Consider the following 26743-nt stretch of genomic DNA (forward strand, 5'->3'; position numbering starts at 1 on the left):
CGTTGTCCCCTTCTTCCCCTCGAAGCCAGCGAGGTTCCCTGCCGGGCGTGAAAACGGAGTCCGCCTCCCTCCGCTGCCGGGGGCGGGGAGCGGGCGGACTACAGCTCCCGAAGGGCTGCGGGCGCCGAGAGCCCGGTGGCTTCGCTTCCTGCCCCCGCCTCGCCTCATGGGCCTTCTGCGGCGGGAACCGATGGCGGACGCCGAGCGGGAGCCGCTGGTGCAGTGCCCCGTGTGCCTGCGGGAGCTGCCGGGCGCGCACATCAACCTGCACCTGGACCAGTGCTTGCAGGCCGGGGCGGGCGAGGGAGAGCCGCGCTCGCCGCCACCTCGCAAGCAGCCGCGCCTCGCCGCCGCCCCGCCGGGGAGACAGGCGGAGGGGGAGTCGGAGGATGCCCGCCCGGCCGCCGGCCTCCCCGTCTTCTCCCTCTTCCACAAGGGCCGCGGCGGCGGGCTGAGCGGGGCGGGACGGGAGGAGGCCGCCGCGGAGCCCGAGGAGGGAGGCTCGGCGGCGGGCGGCGGGGCGGCGTTCCGCGGGGCCGGCCTGGCGCGGAAGCTGGAGGGGAAGCCCCTGGCCGAGCGGCTGCGACCGGACACGCTGGGGGATTACGTGGGGCAGGAGCAGGTGCTGGGAGCGCAGACCCTGCTGCGGTCGCTGCTGGAGTCCCACGAAATCCCCTCCCTCATCCTCTGGGGGCCACCGGGCTGCGGCAAGGTGAGTGGGGCTGCCGGGACCCCCCCCCGCCCCGCTGCGGGGCTCGCCCGGCCAAGCGGCGGTTGGCGACCAGCCACGGTTGGGTGTTCAGGCCCTTCTCTGTTTCACGGGGCTTTCGTGGCAGATGAACTTAAAAAGGGCGCGGACTGTTTGTTTTCGATCTCGATCTTCTTGATTTCTTCTGTACTGACTTCCTGCCGGCTGGTGCCCGCTAGTTTTTGCTTAGATAATAAAAACATAACCTGCCTCCTGAATAAAATAGAAGTGGTTCACCCCTGCTCCCTGCAGCTTGCACTTTGGTCACAGAGGCCCCTGTTGGTTTCAGGGAATTTAGATTTTGTAAACTCCAAAGCCGTTACCTAAAACACAGCTTAAAAACAGCAACAGAACTGAGTGTAAAAACTGTCAAGGAAATAGGGTGACACACCAGCAGATTACTACAGCACACTTTGTGAGCGCAGGGCTTGCTTTAGCCCACAAATTCCAGCCCCTGACAGAAGGCTTTTCTGGTATGGAAGGGAGCTAGTGTTGTGGTCAGGCACTCCTCCACCTTCAGACACTCAAATGGGTCTATGCAGGATCTGGCTGCTGCATATTCTTGTTCTGCCTCTTAAAATGCCTGGGGCAGACTGGTGAATCCCAGAAGGCACTGTAATTGCAGCACAGCAGTGAAGAGATCTGCAGCCGTAGTGAGGGAAGGTCCAAATGAAGCCTCAAGTGTGGTCAGGACAGAGCACTCAAAGATCCTGCCTTAATTTTGTCCTTTTACTCTGTACTTCAGATTGGGCAGGGGGGGAAGCTAAACAAATGGAATTAATGATTCTCTCTGTTAGGCTAATGTGTGCACAGCACTAAGCATTGCATATTATATATACAGATACCTTGGCTATGTGTGGGAAATCGGATAGGGAAAATAACGACTGATGAATAAATACTAGTGAAGAAGTTAAGGACAGAGCAGCAACTTACTCTTCTCAGCATACTTACTTGAAGATAAAAAGAGTCTTGATGTGTATGATACTTGAGTAATAATGCCAGTTAATAAGGAGCAGGTAAGAGCATAATTGATAGGTGAATACTGTTAGCAGTGATGCAATAGGTTGTTTAGATAACATACACCTGAAAAGAACCAGCTGGTAAAGTTAAATAGTTGCCACTTCCTTGAAAATAACAAGGTAATATCAGGAAGAGAGAGATCAGAGATGAGGTAAAGAAGGGCTGTTTCTAAAAGCTTATTAAAGGGGAGGTGGATTGACTGAAGCAAGATGGCCAGAGAGAAAAGGGGAATTTAATTCTTTTGTAAGTAGGAATCCACCTTAGTGAATGAGTAACTTGTTTAGAGACCTGCTTCTGGTTTTATTTATACTGTTCTGCCTTTGGTTTCTTGTTGTCTGTGTCGACAGTGTCTGCTTGCTCATTCTTGAAGCCCTTTTTCTTTAGAAAAAAGTGCTGTTACAAATACAGTGGCAACAAAACAAAGGCTGCATATAGTCTCTGAAAGCTAGAACTAAATTCAGTGGCCTTTGGATTGTGATTTGATGAACCCATCTATTTTTGGCAATGTAAATGCTTTTTCTTAAGCTTGAGATAGATTACGCTTGTGTTTCAGGTCTTCTTCAGGAACCTTCTGTGGTACTAAGACATCTTTGAATAACAGGTGATCTGTTACATGCCTGTAATTATGCAGCTTTCACGCTCCTTTCTCATGACCCATCTTCTTCACCCCTATGCCCTATATGGAATTGTATTTAGTAAGCTCACTTCTCACAGAGTGTAAATTCTACTGCTCATCAGTCATCTGACTTGCATCAAGACTGTGCCTTTTGCCCCATCAAGGAGCAGTTCCACAATTTATCTGTTACATTTTCTCTCTTCAAGTACTTAAGCTGTTGGGTAGCTCATCTCCTAGGTTACTCCTCCTCAGCAGGTAGTTTTGAGGCTATATGCTTTCAGCTAGTTCTTGATAGACCATCCGTTATTGACTGAACCAGAAATTCTTACTGCAAAAAGTTGAACTTTTCCCTTCACCCATGCTTATCAATATTTCTAGGTCAGTGCTAGAGTATAGTTTCATCACAGGCCTTCTTCTCCATAAATCATGTTGTCTGTCTCAGGTAAATGGCTGAAAGTTCTCTCCTTTACTTGGATCTTTTTTATTAAATTCCTGTCCTTGCAGATTTAACGTGGAAGGCAAAATAGGCCCCCTAAAGATGGAAAAAGAAGTCTGTGGTTCCCTGCCTGCCTCATTCATTTCCTACTTCAGTTGTACGTATATAATATATCTAAGAAAACATTTCATGAGGAAGCAACCCGAAAAGGGTGGAGGATGGACAGGTGAAAAGAAAGTTTATTTCTCTTTTTCTGTGAAAAATTGCATAACTTAATGCTTGAAACTTGAAAGGTCTTGTGAAAGAGAAGTAAGTATTCTTAGTGCCTGAGGACTTGGTTGGACTGATAATCAAAAACTAGTTCTGTTAAGTACAGTCTTTTTCAGTGGTGAAAATACTAAGAAATAATTGCATGTTATGTAGCTTCAAATGTAACAAGCCCACATGCTAAGCTTTGCCCATCAAAGAAAATGGCCTTGCGTTAGGGGTTAGGTGCTAAAATAGGAGTATAATTAGATAGGGTGGTCTAAATTTAGAAGTGCTGTGTAAGATGGTTGTAGACTCCTTAAAACTCTTCACACTCCTGCTGCCCATGGAATCTGATTATTGCAGCCCATCTATGCTTTTTTACATTTCTACAGCAAAATGCCATGCTAACTGATAACTTCTTCTGAAAAAGGTAGAGCAGGACTAAGTAAAAAACAAATAATTAAATAGAATTAATCTTGGGGCCAAATTTAAAATTAGTTTGTGCATTATTTATCAGTTTTGGATCTTTATGAGAAGTAGTAGTTCAGCAGACTTTTTCTAAGCAAGAAGAGAATAATCTTGGCTATTAACCTCCTATAAATACAGCATTTCATGTTGTAGGTCCAGTGTACTTTTGGAGAATTTTTATCCTGAAAGGAAAGCTGTGTACCTGAATAAAAATACATGTGTTTTGTGCTGCTCTGCCCAAGTTGATTTCAGCCTCAGCTACACTTGAATATTCAAGGAAACACAATCAAAATTGAAAAGACAAAAATCAGGGTATTTCTGTTGTGAGTTTATTTTCTTGTGAGTTTCCATCTGTATCGAGTCATCTTATTTTAAGGGAGTGTGATCTTTGTACTTTTAATTTGTCACCCTAATTTCTTAGAAAGCCTAGGTGCTCTAGGTGAAGAGTCTTTGACTCTGTTTCTACTTTTGTCACTATTAAGTGTTGAACACAAGAACACGTTTTCTACTTTTAAGAATCTGACCAGAGACAGGCCAGAAGAAGGAACATTGCCTCGAAGAGATGCTGTGCTAATTAACTTAGGAACAGTTAGTTTGTTCATCCTGACTATGTAAATTTTTAAAAGCCTGTATGAATCCTAGTGCAATCTGAGTAAGCTGTACTGTGATTTATGACACTTTAATGCAGGGATTTAGATTTTTGCTTGCCTGCCATGGGGCACCAATTTTAGTAAAGAGTTAGCGGGGGGACACAGCGTAACTTGAGCACTGAATAATTTTGCTGTCACAGATGCAGTTTAAGCCTTATAAACCTGAACGTTCTGTATTTGAATACAGTAAACATTCCCTCTTGTTTTTGCTGTTTAGCAAGAAAAAATGTAGGCAGCAAGTGTCTGGAACCCACTCCCTACAAAAGATAAGACAAAGAACATTCACATGTGATTTTTCTGGGGTCCATATCTGCAATCTAGTACTAAGGTAAAATATGCCGTGTTGATATGAGTGCAAAACTTTAAAAAACCCAGTAAGTGGTCTCTGGAGTTTCTATCAAATCTCCATTTAATTTATATTTTATCTCTAGTACTTGCTTGTATTTATTTTCTTTGTTTTTATTCAAGGCTTTGCTGTATGACACATTGAAATGCAGCAAGTCCAACTTACCTATTTTGTTCCCAGCAGATTTATCATCTCTTCCCTCCAGCATTTTCTGTTTTGCTAATTCAAGTGATTACCTAAATGGCTATTTGATTACTTGAGTGTATTTTATCTTCTCTTATTCATACTGCTTGGGGCCTGATTTGAACAGTGTGAAGTAATGAGTTCTTTTGATTGATTGCCATGAGATCTTTAACCGAAAATGCGTGGTGTCTTTTACAGTAGTGTAGAGTGAAAGTCCAGAACAACTCTGAAAAATGGGTTTGTCTTTGCAGTTGCCTGGGAGAAGTCTTCGTATACAGTGTGCTTGATTTTGCTTATCCCAGTCTAAATCAGGAATAACTTATGGGTAGCTCTCAAGAAAGAGAAAACTGGAAGAGAAGATACAATTGTGTTTGTAAAGCAGTTGGAATATAAGGAGACATATCTAGATTCGGCAAATGGAGGCACAGCTCCATTTCAGTAAACATTATGCAATGACCTTGCATCTGTTTATGCTTGGTCGGACTTGGATTCTGGAAGTGCTGTAAACCACATGCTGTGATGGTTGTTCAGTGACACCTTACTCCTCCAGTAGTCTCACAGTGGGCTATTTGGAGTGTGAGGAACCAAACAAGATGGGTAAGAATAGCATCTGCCCTTATATAAATGCCAACTGCTGCCACTTTTGATTGTGTTTATAGACAGTGTCCCTGAGCCGTGTTGATCTGCTATCCTGCCAGTTTCCTTTAGACACAGCCCAGCTCATCTCCTGTGACACAGTGTGGTAGGTAGCTTGGGGTCAGCTCGGCAATGTTGGGTAGGACAGACCCAGCTTTTAAAGCTGCATCCCGGGGAACTAGCTGTTCCCCTGGCCGGCATCCAAGGATGCTGGCACTGCTGGTGTCTCACTCAAGGCATTGAAACAGAGCGTGGCCTTTCCTGACTGCTTGTCAACCACAGTATGGCCCTGCTGCCCTCAAAGGGTTGAGGGTGAGGAGAAGCTGTTGATGGCCAGGTAAGCAAAGATCTGAAAAACCTGGCCAGAATAAAGGAAGAGGCAAAAATATAGGGAAAGTCATGGCCAGAGGGCAGCAGAAAGAAGCAGGATGCCAATTCATAACTCTGATCATGTAATTTAGACCCTACAAGTCTGTAGGTGTAGTTAGCCTGTTGGGCTTGTGTTTTGCACTAAGCTGTCAGCCTTTTGTCATCCCTGCCACAAACCTAATTCACAGCATGGTTTGCTCTGGACCAAACTGGCAAAGTCACTTGGTGGGGAAGCCTAGATGCTGACTAGATTATCCCTGCTCAGTAATAATCCATGCTGCACTTTATACTTAAGTGCAGATCTTGACAGATCTGCTTTGGTCACCTAAACACAGCCTAGCAGACCATACAACCTTCCAGACTTGTTGGGAGAAATACATATGTTGGAAGGGCCCATCTAGGTGCAAGGAGAGCTCTTGTACCAGTGTGCTTCCATAAAGTGTAGTATGAATATCAGCTTCTCATGAAAAGGCTGTGAGAGGTGGCAAAGGGTGTGAGGCTGGAACAGAATGACTGTGAAGTGTCCTGCACACCTTGCAGGAGCTCTGACATGACTGCTGAACACAGTATAGATGTAACGTGCAAGACCATGTGTTTTCTGTGACTGACCTCTACAATGGCTGTTTTGCTAAATTTATGCAATTTAAGAATGTATAAGGAAAGTCTCCGTGAACAGGCAACCATAGGCAGATCCCTAAACAAGATCTACCCGATCTTCCACAAGAGTGAAGTAAGAATAACCTTAGGTTACACAGTCAACTTCTTGACTGGAATCTTCTTGACAGTGGTCTGACCATATGTGCTAATCTCTTGCCAATTTTTTCAATTCCACTTTCTGAAGAGAGGTAGGCAGTACTGCTCTTTACTCCTAGAAAGGGCTTTGGTGAGCTAATGCAATGGGCATAGTTTAATAGCCTGGTAAAGAGCTGCAAAAATGAAAAGACCACCTCACTTCCAGTCACTGAACATGAGCATTAGTAGGATGGGCTTAATTTGTATTTGCATTTTACTGTTTTCTTACAGCCATCAGTGTAAGGTTGCATTCAGTAGTGGCAGAACAGAGAATAGGGAGATGGGTTACCCTCAAAGAGTTGTCCAGTCAAGGAAACTTGAGGATATACAGAATATTCATGTGTGCTAGTACAAACATCCAACTAACCAAAACAAGAAAATCTGATTGGGTTATCTGCTCTGACAGTGAGAGGTGTGTGGAGCCAAGCACACTTTGTGGGCTACTTTTATTTCATCCATAATTTGTATCAAAGCCTGGAAGAACTGATAGCATAGTTGCTGGGAGTGGGCTTGTTGGGCTATTTTTGTTTGATTGGTGTTTTTTTTTAAATCTTGGGTGGTTGCAGGCTTTGGGAAAGGATATTCTCATTTGGGCTGACATGAAGAAATTTGCAGGACATTAGAGGAGAGTTTCAGTAGTTAAGAGTTTTTTCATGTGTGTAATGGGTGGTTGCAGGCTTTGGGAAAGGATATTCTCATTTGGGCTGACATGAAGAAATTTGCAGGACAGTAGAGGAGAGTTTCAGTAGTTAAGAGTTTTTTCATGTGTGTAATGAATCTAGAAATAAGTGGCCACAGGCTTAAGTTGAAAGTTTTATTAATTGGTGAGTAATGGTTCATTAATTTATTGGTGGGTATATTTCCAAGTTTTGGAATGGCTCCTTATGATGGCACTGTTTAGTGCCATTAGCATGTCTAAACAGATAAGTCAGTAATGTCTTGCGATTTTCAGCATAAAACTTGAGATAAGGAGTAAGTTTGGACAGTTTGGTGGCATACTTGAAGAGAACTGAGAATGACTGCTGGAAGGGGCAAGGATATTACACTGTGAGCTTTGTGTGGTGTAATTTTTAGTGAAGTTAGCAAAAGGTTAGTTTGCAGGATCACTTCTATTCTCATAGATAATTTACAGGAAACAATACTTCTGCTCTTCCCCATAAGGAAAAAAAAAAAGTAATCTAAAGAAGCAACACCTGCATAATGAAAGGAGCAGTATATCAACTTGTTTAGATTTCCTTTTCCTGCTTCTTATGCTGGTTCTGATACAGATGCAGTTGTTCATATTAAATTGCAACATCAGTGTCACTATTTTAAAAGACTTTTTTTGTAATGTAACAGTCAAACCTACTTCAAAATTTGTTTCATATGATGAAGGATATTCAATGTGTTTTATTCTGCATTACTCCATATTGGATTTTTAATTTCCTTCTTATCACTCAAATACATTGCCCCTGAATTTGGTGAGAGAAACTAGGGGTTTAGCATACTAGTTGCAGTTCTTCTGTGCTAGTGCCTTCTTATTTATGCTACCCTGCTTAAGTCTCCGTTGGGTTATGTGTTCCCTGTGTTGTAACCTGAGAGTAACAAAGGGGGAGAAAACAGCGTAGCATGTTACTGACTTTTGCTTGAGATAGATGGTATGAGGAAAAGCAGCATAAAAAAATTGAGCTCATGGGAAGTAATAGGCTTTTGGAGAAATAGGGAAAGTTTGACCTGTGTGCAGTGAGCAGTCTGACTTGCTGAATGATTGTGCAGAACAGAAGGAAGAGGCCACGAGCCTGCCTGTCCACATCAAGCACTGCTTTTGAAAGGCAGTGTATGTTAGCAGCCTTTGTTGACCCGGAAATTGGCAGAGCAGGAGAAGTATATGCTGAGAGCTGTGCAGCAGTTTTCAAGTAGGTTCCTGGTCTAATAGTACTTTCAAACAAATACCTTTTCTTTTTTTTTTTTTTTTCTCTTAAATTAAGGGTAGAAATATGGACTCATATGCATGTGTTTAAAAAAATTCCTCACTGCTTTTTTTTTAAACAAAACTATCTGTGACCTGGTGAATGAGGGCCAGGATGCAGTACGAGCTGTGTGTTCCAGTGGAGCTACAAGAATAGCCACTTAATTTTCCCACCACCACCACTTTTAGAGAAGGAAGAGGTAATTTTTATCTTTTTTCATCCTCAAATTTGATGAATGGGGGGTTTCCATGCTTTCAATGATTTTTAAGGTGCAGGTACATCCTCTGAAGGTACATTCTGAATCAGAGGCCCTTTTGTAAGAAAACACCAACTTCGGTTTTATTTTGTTAGCTTAGTTTCTTGGTTTCCCAGATCTTCCTGATTTCTATAGGCTTTGCTGCAAGTACTTTTCAGCATGTGTTTCTAGTCGCATCTTCTGCAGCGGTACAAGGAGGGCAGGAGCTGGTGCTTTGTGCTCCAGGGGATGAGAGAGGATCTGACACGGGATGCGAGTCTTGTATCAGGATGTGAAATGACACCTCTTCTGAAGACAATCAGGAAGCCCTTACTAAAACTAAAGCAATAATAAATAGTGATACATCCTCCCCCTTAGCTTCCCCTTTTCCATCTTGGGCTGGTTGCCATTTCAGGAATGAGGAGATCCATTAAAGAGACAGAGCAGTGCTGCAACAGCACTGGTAGCCATGTGGTAGGTGGCTGCTTCTGCAGCCTCTGCAAGAGGATCGGGTTGGCAGCACCAGCTGCTTTAACCTCAGTACTTGGAATATCTTCTGAAGTGGTTGTGTCAGCACCTGTCCCACTCCTCATCTGCTGAGGCTGTCCCGTCTTCAGTCTCCTTTGGCTCCTTCTTTATTAGAGGAGTGAGCTCCATGAAAGAATCATCTGTTTTCTCTAGCAGTACTTTCAAATAGAGATACACCTGCCTTTACCAAGGTTGTGAAGGAAAGTCTGAAAATTATGCCTGTGATGTGTTCGGGTGTAGTAAATCTGCCTGGGAGGTAGTACCAGAGGTTGCTTCTGTGCTTCGATACGCTCAGTGAAATTCCCTATAAATACGTTCTCATTTTAAGGAGTTGACTATAAAGGAAAGAAAAACAGCACAGCTGCTCACTGAAACTAGCCAACAGTTTGTTCAGTCGGCTGCCTTTTACTTCTCAGGGCCAGCATTTGTTTACTGTTGGTAATTTAGATTTAAAGAGTTACGTTTTTTAAGTATACATGTAATTTCTCAGTACTGTCATTTTCATGCTTTTGTAGAGAACAGCTATCTGATTAATTTCATTTTTATGCACAGTGGAAATAGAAAAGGCTTTAATTTACAACACTGTAGCTTTTTATTTCTTAAATGTGGTTGTATTTTAAGCTATTTTGCAGGTGTCTCGGGGTAGTTCAGCTCTTTACCCATTAACATACTCTACAAAATAACTGCACAGTGAATTGCAGTTAGCCTGTCTCCTGTGGCAGAAATGTATTTGGCAAAGAGTTCTTCCGTGGTAAGGGAGACAGCTGTCATTGCTGGCCTTTTCAGTATTCAGACTGAATAGGTCCGGTACGTAAAAGTGCAGGCATTAGAAATGCAGAAGTGGAACTGGCAGCTACCTCTAGCAGGAAGTTTTTAAGTCTTGAATAGCATGAACGAAAATACTTTACTCTATAAACTGTCAACACTGTCCCTATGTCTAGAATATATAGCTTTGTTCTTTACATATTTCCTTCAAATGAGTACTTTCTGTGTCCCAAACGACTTTTACAAAGCTTTCTCTTACTGCTGTTTCAGACTACACTGGCACACATCATAGCTAACAACAGCAAGAAGAACGGCGTGAGGTTTGTGACACTGTCGGCCACAAGTGCCAAGACAAATGATGTTCGAGATGTCATCAGCCAAGCCCAGAATGAAAAAAGACTCTTCAAGAGAAAAACCATCCTCTTTATTGATGAGATCCATCGTTTCAATAAATCTCAGCAGGTATTGTACTGTACTGCTTTTTGAAAAAAGCCGTTGTCAGCACTTCTGTAGAATTTCCTACCTTAAGATGATAGCTTACTTTGGGCTTTGGATTTTAATGTTAATGGTTTTAGTAGATGAATTAGGGAGAAACGTAAAAGTTAAATTCCATAACTAGCTTCCAATTGGTGTTGAATTATTGTGATTCAAAGATTTAAATAAAAGGCTGAGCTGTACTTATAGTTGATTTACATGCTGGGCTTTATATAACATTTTTCTGAAATGTTATTTCTGCAAAGTCATGTTAGGAATGTTTGCTGCACATATCTTCATTTCAGCATTCTGCATTACCTTTAAAAAGGTCTGGAATGCGAATGTGCCTAGGGCAGGTGGGTATTTTAATGTTGTCCCCTCTGTGAGAAAAAAGAAAAATAAAGCGTGATGCTTTGAAATAACATGTTGCTGCAGCCATCACTTGGTTGGTTTTTTTTCTTTTTCCTAGGTATTAGTTTTTTTTTAGTCATACCACGGAAAGGTTGAATTCTGTACTACAAGTGACAGTTTTTATATTGAACCATACTGCAATCTTCCTATAGTTTTCTGAGCCATCCTGTAGGATTATGTAGGGAATCGTAGCCCTAAAGGTTGATGGAAAGAGTATTTAAAAGTAGCCTTACTATGTGTTTTATCTGATCAGGCAATTTCATGATACCTTATGTTTGCCAAGCACTAAACCAAAGTCACATAAATAAACTGAAAATTTGAAGATTTTTGACAGTTTCTTTTTAGCTGGTAGGGTCATTCTCAGTGCAAGCATGAGTTATTGAGGTGAACAGCCCATAATGTGCTGTGTGCACGAAATTAAATCATTTAGATAGCAGAGCAGATGAGCTGCCTTGTCGGTGAGGTTATTTGTCATATCAACAGGGAACCCAGAGACTCACAAGACACAAAAAATGTAGCCTACTCACATGGGGTGCTTCAGGTTGTCATTGATCGAGATGAGCTTTTTCTGCTTCCCTCCCATCCTCAGGACACTTTCCTTCCTCACGTTGAGTGTGGGACGGTGACCCTGATAGGAGCGACCACAGAAAACCCTTCCTTCCAAGTCAACGCCGCTCTTCTGAGCCGATGCCGGGTGATTGTCCTGGAGAAGCTCTCGGTTGAAGCAATGGAGGCGATTCTGATGCGGGCCGTCAGGTCCTTAGGGGTCCAGGTTTTGGGCCAGGGCAAGCAGCACAGCAGCTCTGCGACTGGCAGCAGCCGCGAGAGCTCAGAGTGAGTACTTTATGGGCTGCAGGGTGTTAATGCACACAGCCCCAGGAATTGACTGCCTGCCAGGGAGAGAATGAAGCAGTTGGGGGTGGGAAGAGAAACCCTAGCCACTTCTGATAGTAAAGAAAAGAAGTGGCAGCATATGGCAGGGGTGGGGGGTGACAGGAGAGAGAGAATTCAAAGCACTGGCTCTCTCCATCCAAAACATAATCTCACCGTCTGGATTAGGAGAGAATTTTATACTTGGATCTGTAGCTCCTGACTCACCCTCCCAGGATATTTAAATCCATTCTGCTGCTGGGGATTTGCTGCAGAAGCCTGTAACAGGGTCTTTGTCATGTCCTAATGTGTGTTACTTCTTGCTACTGGTAAAAGCGTCATATTACTGTTAAGTGGTGGATGGGGCATCCCCTCTTAAGTTAATTTGGAAGTGCCTGACAAAAGTTTGTTGTTTTCTGAGAAATTTTTTAAAATAGGATCAGGGAGGATAGTACTGTTCTTTAGTTGCAGGATAAGTGCTGCAGTATGTTTTATGATACACTGTGGGGAGAGGAGGCTGTTGCTGTGAGGTGTTAAAACAATCTTTTAAGAGACACTTTGTTTTTCTCTGCTTCTTACTGTCCAAGCCAGATAGACACGTTAAACATTTGGGAGAGTTTTGATAAAAACAGGGTCCTGGCTTGTCCATAGGGGATGTCATCTGCCTTCTGAAATGGCTAGTTGGCAAATTAGAATAATGCTTGGTACTGCGCTACTTTCATACACGTTATTACACTTCCTTCATGCTGCTGCTTGTCTGTCCTCCTTGTAATTTACAGTGTATTGACTTGGTGGTAATTGGGCAGGTACTTGGTATGAAATAAATGGGAGGGAATCCACTTTGTCCTTTAGCTTTATCATAGAATGTAAGCACTAAGAATCTCCAACTTGAACACTGAGGTCAGGGCAGGGAACACTGAGGTCAGGCCTCATGGTTTACTCATCTGTAGCTTTTACATGTGGTAATAATGTGAATTTTAGAAGAGAAGGCAGTACTGCATGTCAGCATTAATGTAATGGCACAGCTGTGCTTGTGGCTACACCCTGACTGGGGTTCAGAGAGTTTCCTTTCTGCACAGGATTAAAGTACAAGGCATAGTTTCAGCTGCAGTTGTTTGGGTTTGGGTTTCGCTAGACTCTCCATATCTGTAACCTTCCTTTAGCTATGGATGATTTAAACAGCACAGTGTGGTGCTTCATCAAACTGAAAGAAGTCTGGCAGGCAGACTGTCAGACAAACACTGTTTCAGACTCTATCCATGGAGAGAGAGGGCCCCACTCCAATGGCTAATGCAAGCACCGAGCATTTAAAAATATAAAGAGGGTTCAGAATGTAGGAGCATTTCTTGCAGTTGTGTGTTAAGTTTTTCTTGTCTTTCCTGCTGCTATCTGATTCTGGTCTGTAGTTGATACATACTGTTGCTGATGAGTTTTTCTTTTTATAAGCCATCCTGTCCCTTACTGTGGTTTCAGTTTTGGTCATCTTATTAATTCCTCCTTCTTCCTTCACTGTCAATACCATTTCTACTCCTTCATTTCCTCTACTGCTCTGCTGGAGCAGCTGTGTCTCATCTTTTACCTCTTCACATCCCTGCCTCTGTGAAGCAGGGCTGTCATTAGATTCAGGCAGGTAACTGTTTGTGCTGTCCTGAGGAATAAATGAAAGTCACCAATTACAGTTGAATCACCAATTACAGTTGAATTGGTTGTTCACTGTACTCACCTTTGTTTCAGAGTTGGAAAAGGAGCTGTGAGGCAGCATGTCCCCAAATGTGGGGCATGCCCATTTTGAAAGTGCTGCAGAGATCTAGCCAGAAGGCACCAGTGATACGTACATTGAATTTTGGATTTCACTTCCCATGTGAGTCTCCCTTCCCAAACCACAGAAGTGCACTGTGGAGTCCTGCATGTGCTGCTTCACCTCAGTTGATCAGATGGTCTTGGTATCACATCACTTGTCTGACGTGATAGCTGATGTAGGTGAGATTTTGAAGAATAGGATGATTCTTTGTGGTCTCTCCTGTTGCCTTGAGGAATAAGGTGAGGGTGAATCTTCCTTGGTCTCTATGGGCATCTTACATGCTCAACAAGAATGCAGCCATTGTGGAGTGATTCAGTAGGTTTTATCATCTCTGCACTCCATGCACGTGCAGCAGTTATCAAAAGGAAAGTGTCCTCAATCTACCCAAATCCACCATTTTCTTGGTGGCTTTTTTTAATTTTGCTTCTACAGTTGCTGCAGGTTTCTGATAAGGTTAGGTGACCTAGATACTCTTTAATCCCACTGTGGCCTTTTCTTGCTCTAAAGCTAAAATAGAACTAGCAGGAGGTGTTGCCTACTTTGGTGTCTTTTTCTTTATGTCACCATGCTCTTAAAGGTTCTTTGACAGTTTTTATATGAGTTACTGGATTTCTTTAGAATAAGATGTGCTTTGTGTTATATGTTCATCAACTACTGCCATCAAAATAAGGCCTCTCAAAGCTTACAGTAAATTAAGCTGCAAGATGGGGGAACATGAAACGAATAAACTTACTCTTGAAGAAGAAAAGTAAGATGTCAATGTTGAAGATGCTTTATATTGCTGAAACTTTGCTTGTACTTTCTGCAGTTTATGCTGTCTCAGTGATATCACAAACTGTTCCAGGTGTATGCTGATATACTACATTTGTACTGTGTCAGTGATGGAGAAAATCAAATTCTTTTTTTCTTGTCTTTTTATCATTCAAGTGCTGCCCTCAGAGTGGTATCTCTAATTGAAGTCATACGGTAAACTGGATGATGGCTTAATGTATTTGAAGTTAGCACAGAAGGCGCACAGCTGAGGGAAATGAGAGGATCCCCAGCTCCCTGTTGGCAAGCCCAGACATCATGCAGTTCAACTTGTTAATGGCTATATTGCAAGTTCTGACAGATTTTGAATTTACTGATTTGTAAATCACAGTGTTGAAGATGGGCTTCCTTTGGATCATCAGTGTTCAATACTTTTTTGCAAATTACTCCCTTTTTGGAACATCCATCCAGTTTCCTTGCAGGAAATAGAGTTGCCAGGATGAGAGGCGACATACTAAGACAATGCTGTAAGGCAGTGAGCAATGCATATCATACTGCACTATTTCACATGAAGAACTGTATTTGCCTGTAAGAGTGTTACAATCTGTCAAGGAGTGAATGTAGTAAGAATAATTTCACTGAGGAAATAAAGTACTGATTTATATGTGAAAGAAGCAATGGGTACTTTGTCTCATGCTCTGCTCAATTATTTTTAAATCTTTTATTGTACAGGTTCTTCATGCTTGGACTTCCTAATATTTACTTTCTGATACTGCTTACACCATCTTGTCATTGGATCAACCACCATGCTTTTGTACTGGTTTTATGGGTAGTTCATTACATGTTTCATGTTGGTTCTTGGCACAAACTGTCTTGAGGTTGTGGAGATGAGGAGGAATTGAGAGAAGGATTTATTATTCTGTAGTGGTAGTTTTCCATTCCTTAAGCTAGTATATCACCTTCAGCTCAGTGAGTGGTGGATCCCAGGGTGTCCCTTTTGGTTTGTTTATTTTTTTGTCTCCAAGTATCATCGGTTACAAGATACCAACATTGAGCATTGGCGTCCAGTGAGTGTTCAGTGTTAATTTTGGAGAGTGAAAAAAGTACAAGATTGCCCATCTGCAAAAGGATCAGGAGCTTGGGAAGACGTCAGAAAGCATGGGAGTTATTCTGCCTTTCAGTTCTAGGGTGTGCAGAAGTCAGGTAAAGTGAAAGGGTGTAGGGTACTTGAGCTTCTTAAGACAGGGTGGGCTTAATGTAAAATACAGTGAGTGTCTTTTGGAATCCAAGGTATTGAAATAATTGTCATCCTGATTTTGAAATTAGGTTCCTACTTAATTAAGCGAAATCATCAAAAAGAAAATGGAATTTAAGATTTAATTCCTCAGCAAAAATAACTGAATTCGGTTATTCTGAATATAAAATGTTATTTTTAAATATTGAGTGTGAATGGAGCTGAGATTATGGAACAGGGAAGCATTACCCTATTTCCAGTCAGTGATTCTCATCAATATGCTATTTAAACAGCATGTATGTGGAAATTTTCTCCATTTATTCTCGTTCTTTATCATGTCCTGTATGTTGTGCTATTGCTGTAGACATGGCCTGGATCAGCCTAATACATAATGCAATACATTATTTGCAGCAAAATTTGCATTACCAATATGTTGTAACTTGGATTTCACCATGGAAGCAGACAACACCTTTGCTTGTAACCAGATTTTTCATACATCCTTGTGCATATTTGTTTCAATTCCTGTAATAACGATTGCATGTGTTGAGTCAACACGGCACTTAGAGTCCTATAGTGAAACTGAAGAGACAGGAGGAATACAATTCAGCTTTTGTTGCCCAGCTTCTAAATAGCAAATAAATGGCAAAAGTGCTCTGAAGCCTCAACTTTGTTTGGGACAGACTTCTTAACTTCTTGCCAGGGTAGTACCTTCCTTTTCGTGCTCTCAACACTTCCCCTGCACTTGCACTCGCTAGGTGCAGTTGTGGGTATTAGTGTGAGGAAGTCTCGAGCACATGGTGTTCCCTGCAAACATCAGGCAAAAAGCTTAGTCCTTGCAGGTGAAACTTCTCTTCAGTCTGCCCTGCTGGTGTATCCAAAGCGCTTGCTCAGTGTGCAGCATACTCTGGTTTGTTCCCTGTTGATGGGGGTATTGGCAGGAGGATGTCTGTGTAGTGCCTGCTGGGTTTTTTAAAATAGAGCTTTTGCTTTCTTTCCTGGCTTCTTTCATTGCATATAGAAAATTTGGTGTCCATCTGTAGTGCTGAGGAGTGAATGTTGCTCCCTGATTTTCAAGGAATTTGATTCATGAGATACTTGACTGAATAAGTCTCTGTGCTGTTAGATTCTTCTGCTTCCCTGTTCAAACACGAAGATGGTGTTTGAAACACCTTGGAGGAAGTGCAGTGTTTTGGAGTGCCACTGTGTATGTGTATTTGATTTTTTTTTTTCTAGTTTTATCAAATACATAAGAAAAAATGAGATGCAAATAAAAATACGACGAGATGCAGATGTGTATATAGATAGATCTTTTTTTCCCACAGAGTGTGATTCTTGCTGCCTACTCTGCAGCATGGGTTATGGCCCTAGAAGACATTTGTCAGCCTTCACTTGCAGTGCTGTGGATTAAGTTTGCAGCTCCACAAGTTTTTGCCTCTTATGTATGGGCATGAGAGGGCTCAAATACTAACTGTTGAAGTTTTTCCAGCACCTACTGTATTTTTCTTTTGTGTGACAAGTACAAAGTGGGTTTGTGGGGAGGAAGAGGAGACAAAGAATGAAGATTAGTGTTGTGTGTATCTGGGAGCCCTGGCATTGGCTTTTTGTATACCACTGGTAATAACAGTAATAAATCTTTCTGGTGAATGAAGTGCAGGGCTGTTGTGAATCCTTAATTATTTGGCAGACAAGGGCTTCATAAGAAATTGCCTCTCACGCCAAGCTTTGTGCATTAATCCACACTGATACACGTCACTCTTGATTTTCAGTTCAGTTACTAGAACTGGCTAAGTTAGGGCCATTACTTAACGCTATGCTTTAACTCCACTAGCTGCTGTTTCCAAATCAAATCAGTTGTACCCTCTGCCTGGTGAACACCTTAGCTGTTACTTTGTCTCCATAACTAAAGTTTGCGGGTCAAATCCTCCACAGTATGCATGTGGAATGTGCAGAGGCAAGTTGGTTTGCATGTGCCCCGACAGTGGGGGATTGCAGCTCAGCAGATGAAAATGTGGAGAAAGAGCTTGAGTTACTTTCCCAGATTTTTTCATAGACCTGCTCTGAGATCTCAGGACATCCTTCCCCAGCTGCTGCAGTTCTCAGCTCTTCCCATCTTGTTCATTTAGATTGTATGTTCACTGGAATTGCTTTTTTCATGTGTTTGTATAGTCCTGGCACACTTAGAGTAGTAGATGGCAAGAACAGTGACTTGCATGTGCTGAGATGCCTTTTGTTTCTAGTAAGATATTTTTTGTGCTCCATTGTCTAAGTTGTAATACCTGTTACCATTAAAAAAAAAAAAGAATGTAGGATGCGTATATGCTTTACAATGTGAACAGTCCTTCCAGTTGTTGCTTTTTGAAGAACATCTGAGAGCAGCTCTTGCTGTTGGTAGTTAGTTCAATACCTTATGGTAATTACTTTATACCTCACTATATTTTCTTACATGCATTTGGATAGCTTCCTACCTTTTAATTGTCCTTCTAACAAGGAGTTGGAAGTGCCAGCTACGTAATGCTGGTAGAGTGAAACCTCGTAAAGTTCAACTGGCTGTGCCAGAATTGTGTTCTGGCAAAACCTTAACCCTGGTTTCTATTGAACTTAATGAGATGAGGAAAACTAAGGCGGTTAAATAGATGCAGGCTCCTGCCCTACCTTTTTCATGTGCAATTGTATTTGACATACATTGGGGTAGGAGGAAGAGGGGTCAGGTCCCACAGTGTTCTCCTGGGTTCTGCAATGCTTAATCATGACAGAATGAGTTAAGAACAAAACTTAAACCCAGCTGCATCTCAACAAATTTTGTATTGAAATGCCATATCTAGCATAATATGCAAAGAGAGGAGCGTGATGGGGGCTAACAGTGTATGGTTTCTGTTGCAGATTCCCAGTGTACATAGAGGAGAAAGCTCTAAATACCCTAGCCTACCTTTGTGATGGTGATGCAAGGACTGGGCTGAATGGACTCCAGTTAGCAATTCAGGCCAGAGTAGCAGCGGGGAAGACCACTCCTTTGAGTACTACCGAAGGTGATTCTGCAGGTGTCATTCTGATAACAGAAGAGCATGTAAAGGAAGGGCTACAGCGATCTCACATCCTGTATGACCGAGCAGGTGAGTACCTGATACAGTACTCAAGAGCTGATAGCCTCTATGATTTCCATTTCTTCTCCCCCTTTTGTAACCAGCTGCTTTGTTGAAATGGTGGTGGTTCTGAAATTTGGCCTTAAAAATTACTATTCCTTTACAGTGTAGCAGGCTCACCCAGAAATTCCTCCTAAACAGGGTTTCCTCTTACCACTTAGGAAGTGTTGGTTAGCTGAAAGACATATTTGCTGCCCTGTGAACAATTGCATAGTGAAATTATTTGTTCTTTAAGGTTATTAGAATATTGTCTTCTAAGATAATTTGCAAATGTAGAGAGGGAGAAGTAATTTGATGAGGAGATTTGTTCTTGGAGGGTTGGAAATCTTCTACTCCACTTCTGCTCTTTTGAAATTCTTGGAAGTGCTCACATTCACAACAGTGCTATGTAAAAACCTGAGCAGTTTGCTTTATTTTTAGAGCTGCTTTTTAAAGTAATGAATTTTGTAGTTTGCTTAGGGCAGGTCACATAAATCTAATTGCATTTAAGGCTTCCTAATGTGATAGCCACTCTTACTAAATTTGTGACTTGGCAATGTTAGGCATCGCAATAGTTGGCCACTATACCATATATATGAAAGAGTTAAAAATCGGAGAGTAAATATTAGAGATTAAGTGAATCTCCTTGAACACACATGCTGGTTCTTCTTGCATCACCGTGCGGTACAGTATCCAATGATTATGTGAAGCAGTATTTGGAGAACTGATTGATTTTTGTTTGCCACTGTATCTGGTACGCTCAATTAGCTGCCACTACTCAAAATCTGTGATGAAAGATTTCTCAAGGCTGTAACATCCGTACGTGCCTGCTTGCAGTCCTCTTGCTACAAAGAGGAAATGATGGCTCATTGTCAGGAAAAAGTCAGCTGGGTAGATACTGATATGATGGCAGCTGAGAAGTCAAGGGTAGACAGGGGGAGAGAGAAGAAAAATTTTATGGGGTCTGTGGCAGGATGAAGTCATGATTAGGAGGAAGCGGAAAATCTGACCACTTTAGTGGGGTGAGTCTCTTGTGCCATGCAGGTCCCTCGTGCGTTTGCTGTCGCCTTGTGGCCACTGTCACACAGAACTCTTGGCTGCGGCCGTTGCTCCCAGCCCTCCTGCACCTATTTGCTCTGTTAGAGATGGCACAGAGTGCCTCCTCCTGAGACTCGTGTCAAGCCGAGGAAGCATGTGTCAGCCCCTTCTCAGTGACAGAAGTCCCTAGAGCTCTGTGTGGGTTGTTTGGGTGTTTTTGTCAGATTTTCAGAGGGGGGTGAGAGTGGTAAAAATTCTGTTTTTCTTGATCGTACGAGTGCTAAAGAGCCTGCCACAGCTATTGTCACAGTAGCAGGTTGCCTGAGTGCATGCCTTTACAAATTTTCTCTCTTCTGTGGAGTGGTCTGTGTCTCGGTTGTCCGTAGCAGAGATAGCTGTTTGTCCTTTTATGTGCAAAGGGCTTCTGGCTAGAGGCTACTAAAAATATTTTTGTAGCATGTTTTAGCTAGTACTTTTTGTATCACAGTTGTGGTAGTGGAGTCTACAATGCTCTAATATAAAGTGCTTCAGCCTTATAAAGCGGAGGGACATGATGCTGTCTAATGTGTTCTTGTAGAACGCACCAAATAATTGATTACTGTTCAAGCAGAGTTGTGCAAAAATGGAGTTTGGATTTTTACATGATTATTTATTTTTGGTCACATTCCACAAAATTTACCAAATATATGTAGTTGGGCATTCCTTTACATATTTTCACCAAGTAGTCTAGGAGGGAAATTATTCGTAATCCCGTCATTAAGCTATTGTTCTGATCTGTGTGCAGACATGTAAAGCCAAGATCTTTGTGCAGATAATCTATGCATTTTAGCTGGAAGGACAAGGAAATACCTCTAGTCAAATTTCCCGGCCCGCAGCTGCCTGCAGCCCTTGCAGTGTGAGAGGAGACAAACTATTTAGTCATGCTTCAGCTTTTAATAACAGTTTCTTAAATTTTGATTTTTTTGGAGAAAATGAAGCAGCAACCAATTTAATTAAAGTTTAACTGCAGATGGACTACGAATAGATTGTTAAGATAGAGTTATATTGTCTCTTCTTGTCTATTGTGTTTGTGCTAACACTGAATAGCAAATATGAAAGATAAATATCAGAATAATTTGCAGAATTTTATCTCACTGTCTATGTAGTAACGTAAATTCAGTTATGGTAAAGTCTACGAATGTGTTACACTGAATTTAATTTATTCTGTAATCTGGAACACAGTTGGTCCTTCCTCCTCTATGAAGGAGGAAAGAGAAGGTGTCTCATGCTGTAATGTTTTTTGCCAGCTTTATTGTTTTCTGATGGACCGGAATGAGAAGTCTTTTCATCCATGCTGTAGCTCCAGTCTTTCTTCTGAGGCTTTCTTCTCTCCTTTATTGATAAGTTGATGCTTACCTTTGGCTGAGACAGAAAATTATGTGAAGTGGGGACTGTGATTTTACTTTTGCCCTCTACCTTATAAATGAGGATTGCTTAAGAAGTCCAGTTATTAATTATTGTCAATGAACGTGGCCTTTTCCCTGTCTTCTACCAATAAAATAAATCAACATCTTAAATTAGCTGGAAAACTTTGTGAGCACATAAAGCAGTTTAGGGGCATAAATCAAGAAGATTTATGCATCTGTATACCTTAGACCCTAGATGATCCTGTCCTTCACAAAGCCTCTTGCATAGTATCTTGTTTCTCTTTGGAGAGGTATTTGTCTTTGTGGGAATGAAGAGCAAATGTATTTTAATTCCAAAAACTCTTCAGAGTTTTGATTTCAAGAGGCATCTGGGATGCACAACAGCAGTGATAGATAAATTGGGATGTGCTTGTCTCTCAACTGAACTGATAAGGCCAAAATCTGTAAGTTGGCTGAGCAGCCTGAGAGACAGAGCTAACAAATAAAGGTCTGTAAAAAGTTCTGTCTAATTTTTTTAAACTGCTTCTGGTATCTCGCATAGAATATATATAAACTGTATTTTTTAAAAAGAAACATAAAACCTCTTTGTGCAATGCATGCAAGTATTTTGCCTTTAATTGAAACTGCATTTAAAATACAACTGCACAGTTTTTCTGAAGAAGTCCCAAGTCTGGTGTATAAGGATTGTCGTTATGTTGATGACTCGGTCACCAACGTGACCTTTGTGAGGAAGGAGGTGAAGGTAGAAAACTGTCCCCTTTCTCAGCCTGCGCACTCTGAAGTCCCCTGCAGGTATGTATCTTTAGTCCCAACCTATCTGCTGGATTCCTTCTGCCCCTCCAGCTGCCATCCCCCAGGTATGACACTTTACAGTAGCCCAAACAGTGTACAAAAGCACTCCAGCAAAAAAACCTGGGCGAGTGCAACCTCTGGAGGTATTTAAAGGTTGTCGGCTTTACTTTTAAGAGACCAGGAGACGCCTCATCCAAGAGGACGATGCGAGTTCAGCTGCTTGGGTTTATTGCTGCTAACTCAAGTGTTGTGACAGAGCACGGACATGCTGTTTGTGTTGGCACAAGTGATGACTGCATACCACAGGGCTCTTTGTGTGGAGTCCTAGCAAAAATAGCTGTCTGCTGGCCTGCGTACGCCGGCAGCGCGTGTGTTGAATTCCCCACAGAACCACAGTGCAGCATGAGCAGTGACGCAGGAAGATGGACCCGGTTTCTGACCTGGCTGGTGAAGGTCTTGCTGGCTTTGAAGGGAACAATTGCAGCGGTATGGGGGCTTTAGTTTTCAGACTCATGTGTGCAGCCTTTTATTTTGCAGGGCCTACAAGCGGCGGTGATGTGTTCTGATACGGCCCTTGGGCTGTAAATCCTTTTAGCTGTAGGAAGAAGAGAAATATTAACAGATGGCTGTGCATGCAGCCAGTTGCCTTTATAATACAGAGTTAGCTGTGAGCCAAGGAATGCTGGGCACTTTAAAAAATAAAAAAGGCAGATTGTTTGGAAAGTTTAACAACAATATTGCAGCAAAATACTCTTATGAGCTTGATTAAAAGAACTGCATAAGAATCAAAACCAGCTGCATAGAGAAAACTTGCAAGCAAGAAGGGTCTCATTCAGTATTTGTAATGTTGACCCTCTGTTTTTAACTGTAGCTCTAAAAGATCTGTGGAATGGCTTTGTTGTTCCTTAGAGTCCATATCTAATCTTATATTAAACTTTAATGTTAAAAAAAAATCCTGGTAATTAATTCAGTCTTCCTACTTCTTATTTAGCAGTCTGGCATTTCAGGTTTTGTTCACAGTTTTTTTTTTTTGTTTGTTTGTTTCAGCTGCTAACAGTTTTCAGGACCCTTCCAGTAGTGCAGGTGTCCACAACTGAACTCAGGATTTTTTAGGGGTTTGCCAGGGTTGCGCGCTGCGATCCTGTTTCCTTCAGATTGTGTGATGTGCCGTCATTGTATATCCACAATGTTTCCTTTTTTTCCCCTTTATAATACAGCAAACTCATGTTTGATTTAACTGCACACTTTATTTCCAAGTTTTAGTTGATGTGGAATTTCTTTTTCTAAAATATCACTAGTGTGTAGTACTGGATTTCTCTGATTCTTCTGTTGCCTTCTCAGAGCTGTGTGAGTATCCAGAAGCAATGGTCAGTCATTTGTGTGTGCTCATACTTTACTCTTTGTCAATTAGGAGATACTTTTATATAGAGTCTTCTTCCTAACTGCTTAAAATACCCATTTGTTTGTTTGTTTGTTTTTTTAATTTTTGAAGGAAAGGTCATTAGGGTACCAAAACTGTTTGCCTTGGAATGTTTAAAAAGCACCTTCCTTTTCATCTGCAGCTGCTCTGTAACGCTTATGTAGTTAGTGGAATGATCCATGTGGCAAAGCATGAAGGTATTAAAAACATGATTGAACACCATAATCATACAGAAAAAGAACTTGAAAAAGCAGGTTATGTTTACCTGCTGTGATCTATATTCTGTTCCCTTTAATACATTTCCCTTAATTCCCTCCTTACAGCTTTGTGTATCTCTTTTCCCCCATTCTGAATAGGAGAAGAACATTACAATTGCATCTCGGCCCTGCATAAGTCCATGAGAGGCTCAGATGAAAATGCTTCCCTTTACTGGCTTGCTCGAATGCTTGAAGGTGGTGAGGATCCACTCTATGTGGCGAGGAGGCTGGTGAGGTTTGCAAGTGAAGATATAGGTAAGTATTTCATGTTGGAATATTATATTGAATGAAGATCTGCCAGGCTTATGGTTTCCAAAAATTGGCATTTGAGAAGAGAACAACCCCAAAACTGCTATATGAAAAATAGGTGCAAAATGCTGAAATGTTCTACATCCAACAAAAACTGTATATGCAGACAAGGGCCTACACGTGGTGTCATTGTGATGATTACCAATTGCAGGAGAAACAAAGCTTTTTGAGGTCAGATTTTGACAGTGTATTGATATGGATTCTTTTAAAGTCTGGTGATTGTAGGTCACCAGTAAACTTGTGTGACCAGAAATGTGTATTTCAGGGATGTCTGCTTTTTTAATGACTGTGGAAAGTGAATGTCTACCTTGACTTGCAAATTTCAGATTTGATAGTTGGCTCCCTAATTGTAAGACATCTTGATTGACATACCCAGAATAACAGGTGCAGCAACACTTTTAGCACCTATGTGGTGGGTGGAGAGTTACAAGATCTGGGGAAGCTATGTCTATATAGCAATATTTCCCCATTTCTTTCTCACTTCCAGAAAGTAAGCAAATCATACGCTGGCAGCTGCTGCTCAGGCTGCCACCGTGTGGCAAAAGGTTCAGACTGTAAATCATACCTGTGGTTTAGACCTTTCTTTGGGGGGGGATGAGGGTGAGGGAGGTGGGAATGGGACAGAAGGAGGAAGGCTGTGGCTGGAGGGAGTACATCTTACGTACAGTAAAGTATTGTACCAGAAGTTCCAGCATCTGAGAAAGCAACTTTGAAATGTGCATGGATAACCTTCCCTCTCAGAGGAGGGGAAAAAAGGAAAAAAAAAAAAAAAAAAAAAAGACTGTAACTAAAGTAAACTGACTTTAACCTGCTTTTATCTGATCCCTTTTTTATAGGGCTGGCAGATCCTCTGGCTTTAACACAAGCAGTTGCTGCTTATCAAGGCTGTCACTTTATTGGAATGCCAGAATGTGAGGTAAAGGCTTTGTTAATTCACTGCTTTGAAAGTACTACAAATTGTAAAACCTAGTTGTAATTTTAAAAAGAAACAGGTTTCAAGGGCAAGACAAATTTAGTTACTTGTTCATTAGGCATGCCCCTTCTCTGACAAGTAAGAGACGATTATAGCTCTTAAAAAAAGATGCTTTAGTTCGAAATTAAACTCCCCACATATTCATTGTTAAAATATGGTGTGTGAACTAACATCATTTTGCTCTGTCCATTTTCTTTCTCTGCTATGAAATAAGATACATTCTGATGTTCTAAATTAGCTATTCTTTTCTAATAGTGAAAATCACAAACTGTGTTGTTGTTAAATAGTAATACTCATATTGCAGCAGCTGGCAGAGGTCAGTTTAAAAACAGAATCCCTGTGATACTACACAAACAACCCGAGTAACAGACCTTTTCCCAAATAGCTTAAAAGAAGTCACTTACCATTCTCCCTTTTCTTCTTTCCAGGTCATTCTAGCACAATGTGTAGTGTATTTTGCCAGAGCACCAAAGTCTATAGCAGTCTACAGGGCGTATAACAATGTCAAAGAATGTCTGAGAACTCACACGGGACCTCTGCCGCCGGTTCCACTGCACCTGAGGAATGCTCCAACAAGGCTCATGAAGAACTTGGGCTATGGTAAAGGCTATAAATATAACCCCATGTACAAGGAACCTGTAGAGCAGGACTATCTACCAGAAGAGTTGAAAGGAACAGACTTCTTCAAGGAACGAAAAACGTGACGGTCTTGCTCTGATTGGGTTTTGATTTTTATGACTTGTCCATTTGTACTGGGATGGAAATTCCTCTTATAATTGCAGCCATCTCTTACTGTGGTTGAAAGTATTAAACCACTGAGCCCTTCAGATACTACATTCTTCTCCTGGTTTTACTACTGTTATTCTGGAGGTGTTCTGTAAAGAATTGCAGTTAGGCTGTATAGAAATGAAAAGTTAAGCTTTATCAGTATAGTGCTGTCCCCTCTGGGCCACATGGAATGGAGAAGAAATGAGACACTTGTATTTCTGTCTCTTGCTGTGAGACGAGGAATATTATTGTGCTGCTCTTTAAAATCAATTATCTATTTCAGATTTTGAGACTGTTTACTTTCTGTAAGTCGTACCACCCCTGCTAAAATACAGTAAACAGAACATAATTACAGTGTAATTCTTGCTCTTACAATGTTCCAGAGACTAATTTTGTACAACAACATTTAGTAAACCAATAAAGTTGTTAAAAATAGTGTCTATGCATTTGTTTAAATATTCTTATGACAACGGTGTGGTTTTGGAAGTTTGAGGTTCCTTTAACTTTATCATCCATACTTTCCAGAGCATGTTTAAATAATTTTGAAAGTAGAATAGCCATGAAAATAGCTGAACTATGTTGGTTTTTGAAGCTGTATCACTTAAAACTTTTATTGTGTGATGATCTTCTGGGAAATGCTTTCAGAGAGGAGATTCCTGGTAGCGAATCACACTCATGTATTTCCAGTTGTGCGTTGGGTCTCCCATTAGTTTTAAATTGGAAAGCTGAGAGACACAAATTGACTTACTGCTGTTATAATAGAGAGTTTGGCTTCTTCTTCCTACTGAAAACATATCCGGATCCAAGATTGCTGTTGACTGAACATTTCAGTAAGTGGAATGTACGGTCGTGGCAGCGTCCCTGATGTTGACAACATTCCTTCACTTAAGTGCTGATTATTTTTCTTCTCCTCAATCGTCCTTAAGTATGCAGTGGTCCAGTGTGCTGAAAAGCCAGCAACTGCTAAAACCACGTAGGACTCTGCTAACTAGCAGTTGGGTAGCAGAAGAGGACCGTGTTTGGCTAGAATTACAGCAGATAATTAGAGAAGAAGATTTTCATTACTGAAATGCTGGGCCAGCCACAGGGGCAACTGTCCACACTTGTCAAAGTTCTGTGGAGTAAACTGGC

The 26743-nt window shown here is 41.6% G+C and overlaps 2 protein-coding genes across 3 annotated transcripts in view; one reads left to right on the plus strand and one right to left on the minus strand.

Annotated features, from left to right (window-relative positions):
- Positions 1-11481, minus strand: part of MYLK4 (myosin light chain kinase family member 4) — an 85076-nt gene extending 73595 nt beyond the window's left edge. For both annotated transcript variants that reach the window (XM_032991970.2, XM_032991969.2), the window contains exon 1: positions 11403-11481. In XM_032991970.2, the coding sequence (XP_032847861.1) occupies positions 11403-11458 (56 nt within the window). In that variant the 5' untranslated portion in view covers positions 11459-11481. The remainder of the gene's footprint in view (positions 1-11402) is intronic.
- WRNIP1 (WRN helicase interacting protein 1) lies at positions 43-26047 on the plus strand. Its single transcript, XM_042806830.1, has 7 exons — positions 43-712; positions 10261-10452; positions 11465-11709; positions 18411-18640; positions 23662-23817; positions 24708-24787; positions 25273-26047. The coding sequence occupies exons 1-7, from the start codon at positions 167-169 to the stop codon at positions 25546-25548; spliced, it is 1725 nt and encodes a 574-aa protein (XP_042662764.1). The 5' UTR covers positions 43-166; the 3' UTR covers positions 25549-26047.
- Positions 26048-26743: the final 696 nt, after the last annotated feature.

The sequence above is a fragment of the Tyto alba genome, unplaced genomic scaffold (genome assembly GCF_018691265.1).
Source record: "Tyto alba isolate M040663 unplaced genomic scaffold, T.alba_DEE_v4.0 Super-Scaffold_48, whole genome shotgun sequence".
Taxonomy (NCBI): domain Eukaryota; kingdom Metazoa; phylum Chordata; class Aves; order Strigiformes; family Tytonidae; genus Tyto; species Tyto alba.

Bases quoted from the DNA above. Each gene is read 5' to 3' on its own strand.
- WRNIP1 (XM_042806830.1), top strand. From the start codon at position 167: ATGGGCCTTCTGCGGCGGGAACCGATGGCGGACGCCGAGCGGGAGCCG. The intron at 713-10,260 runs GTGAGTGGGGCT...CTGCTGTTTCAG, and splicing joins GGCCACCGGGCTGCGGCAAG to ACTACACTGGCACACATCAT. The intron at 11,710-18,410 runs GTGAGTACTTTA...TTTCTGTTGCAG, and splicing joins AGCAGCCGCGAGAGCTCAGA to ATTCCCAGTGTACATAGAGG.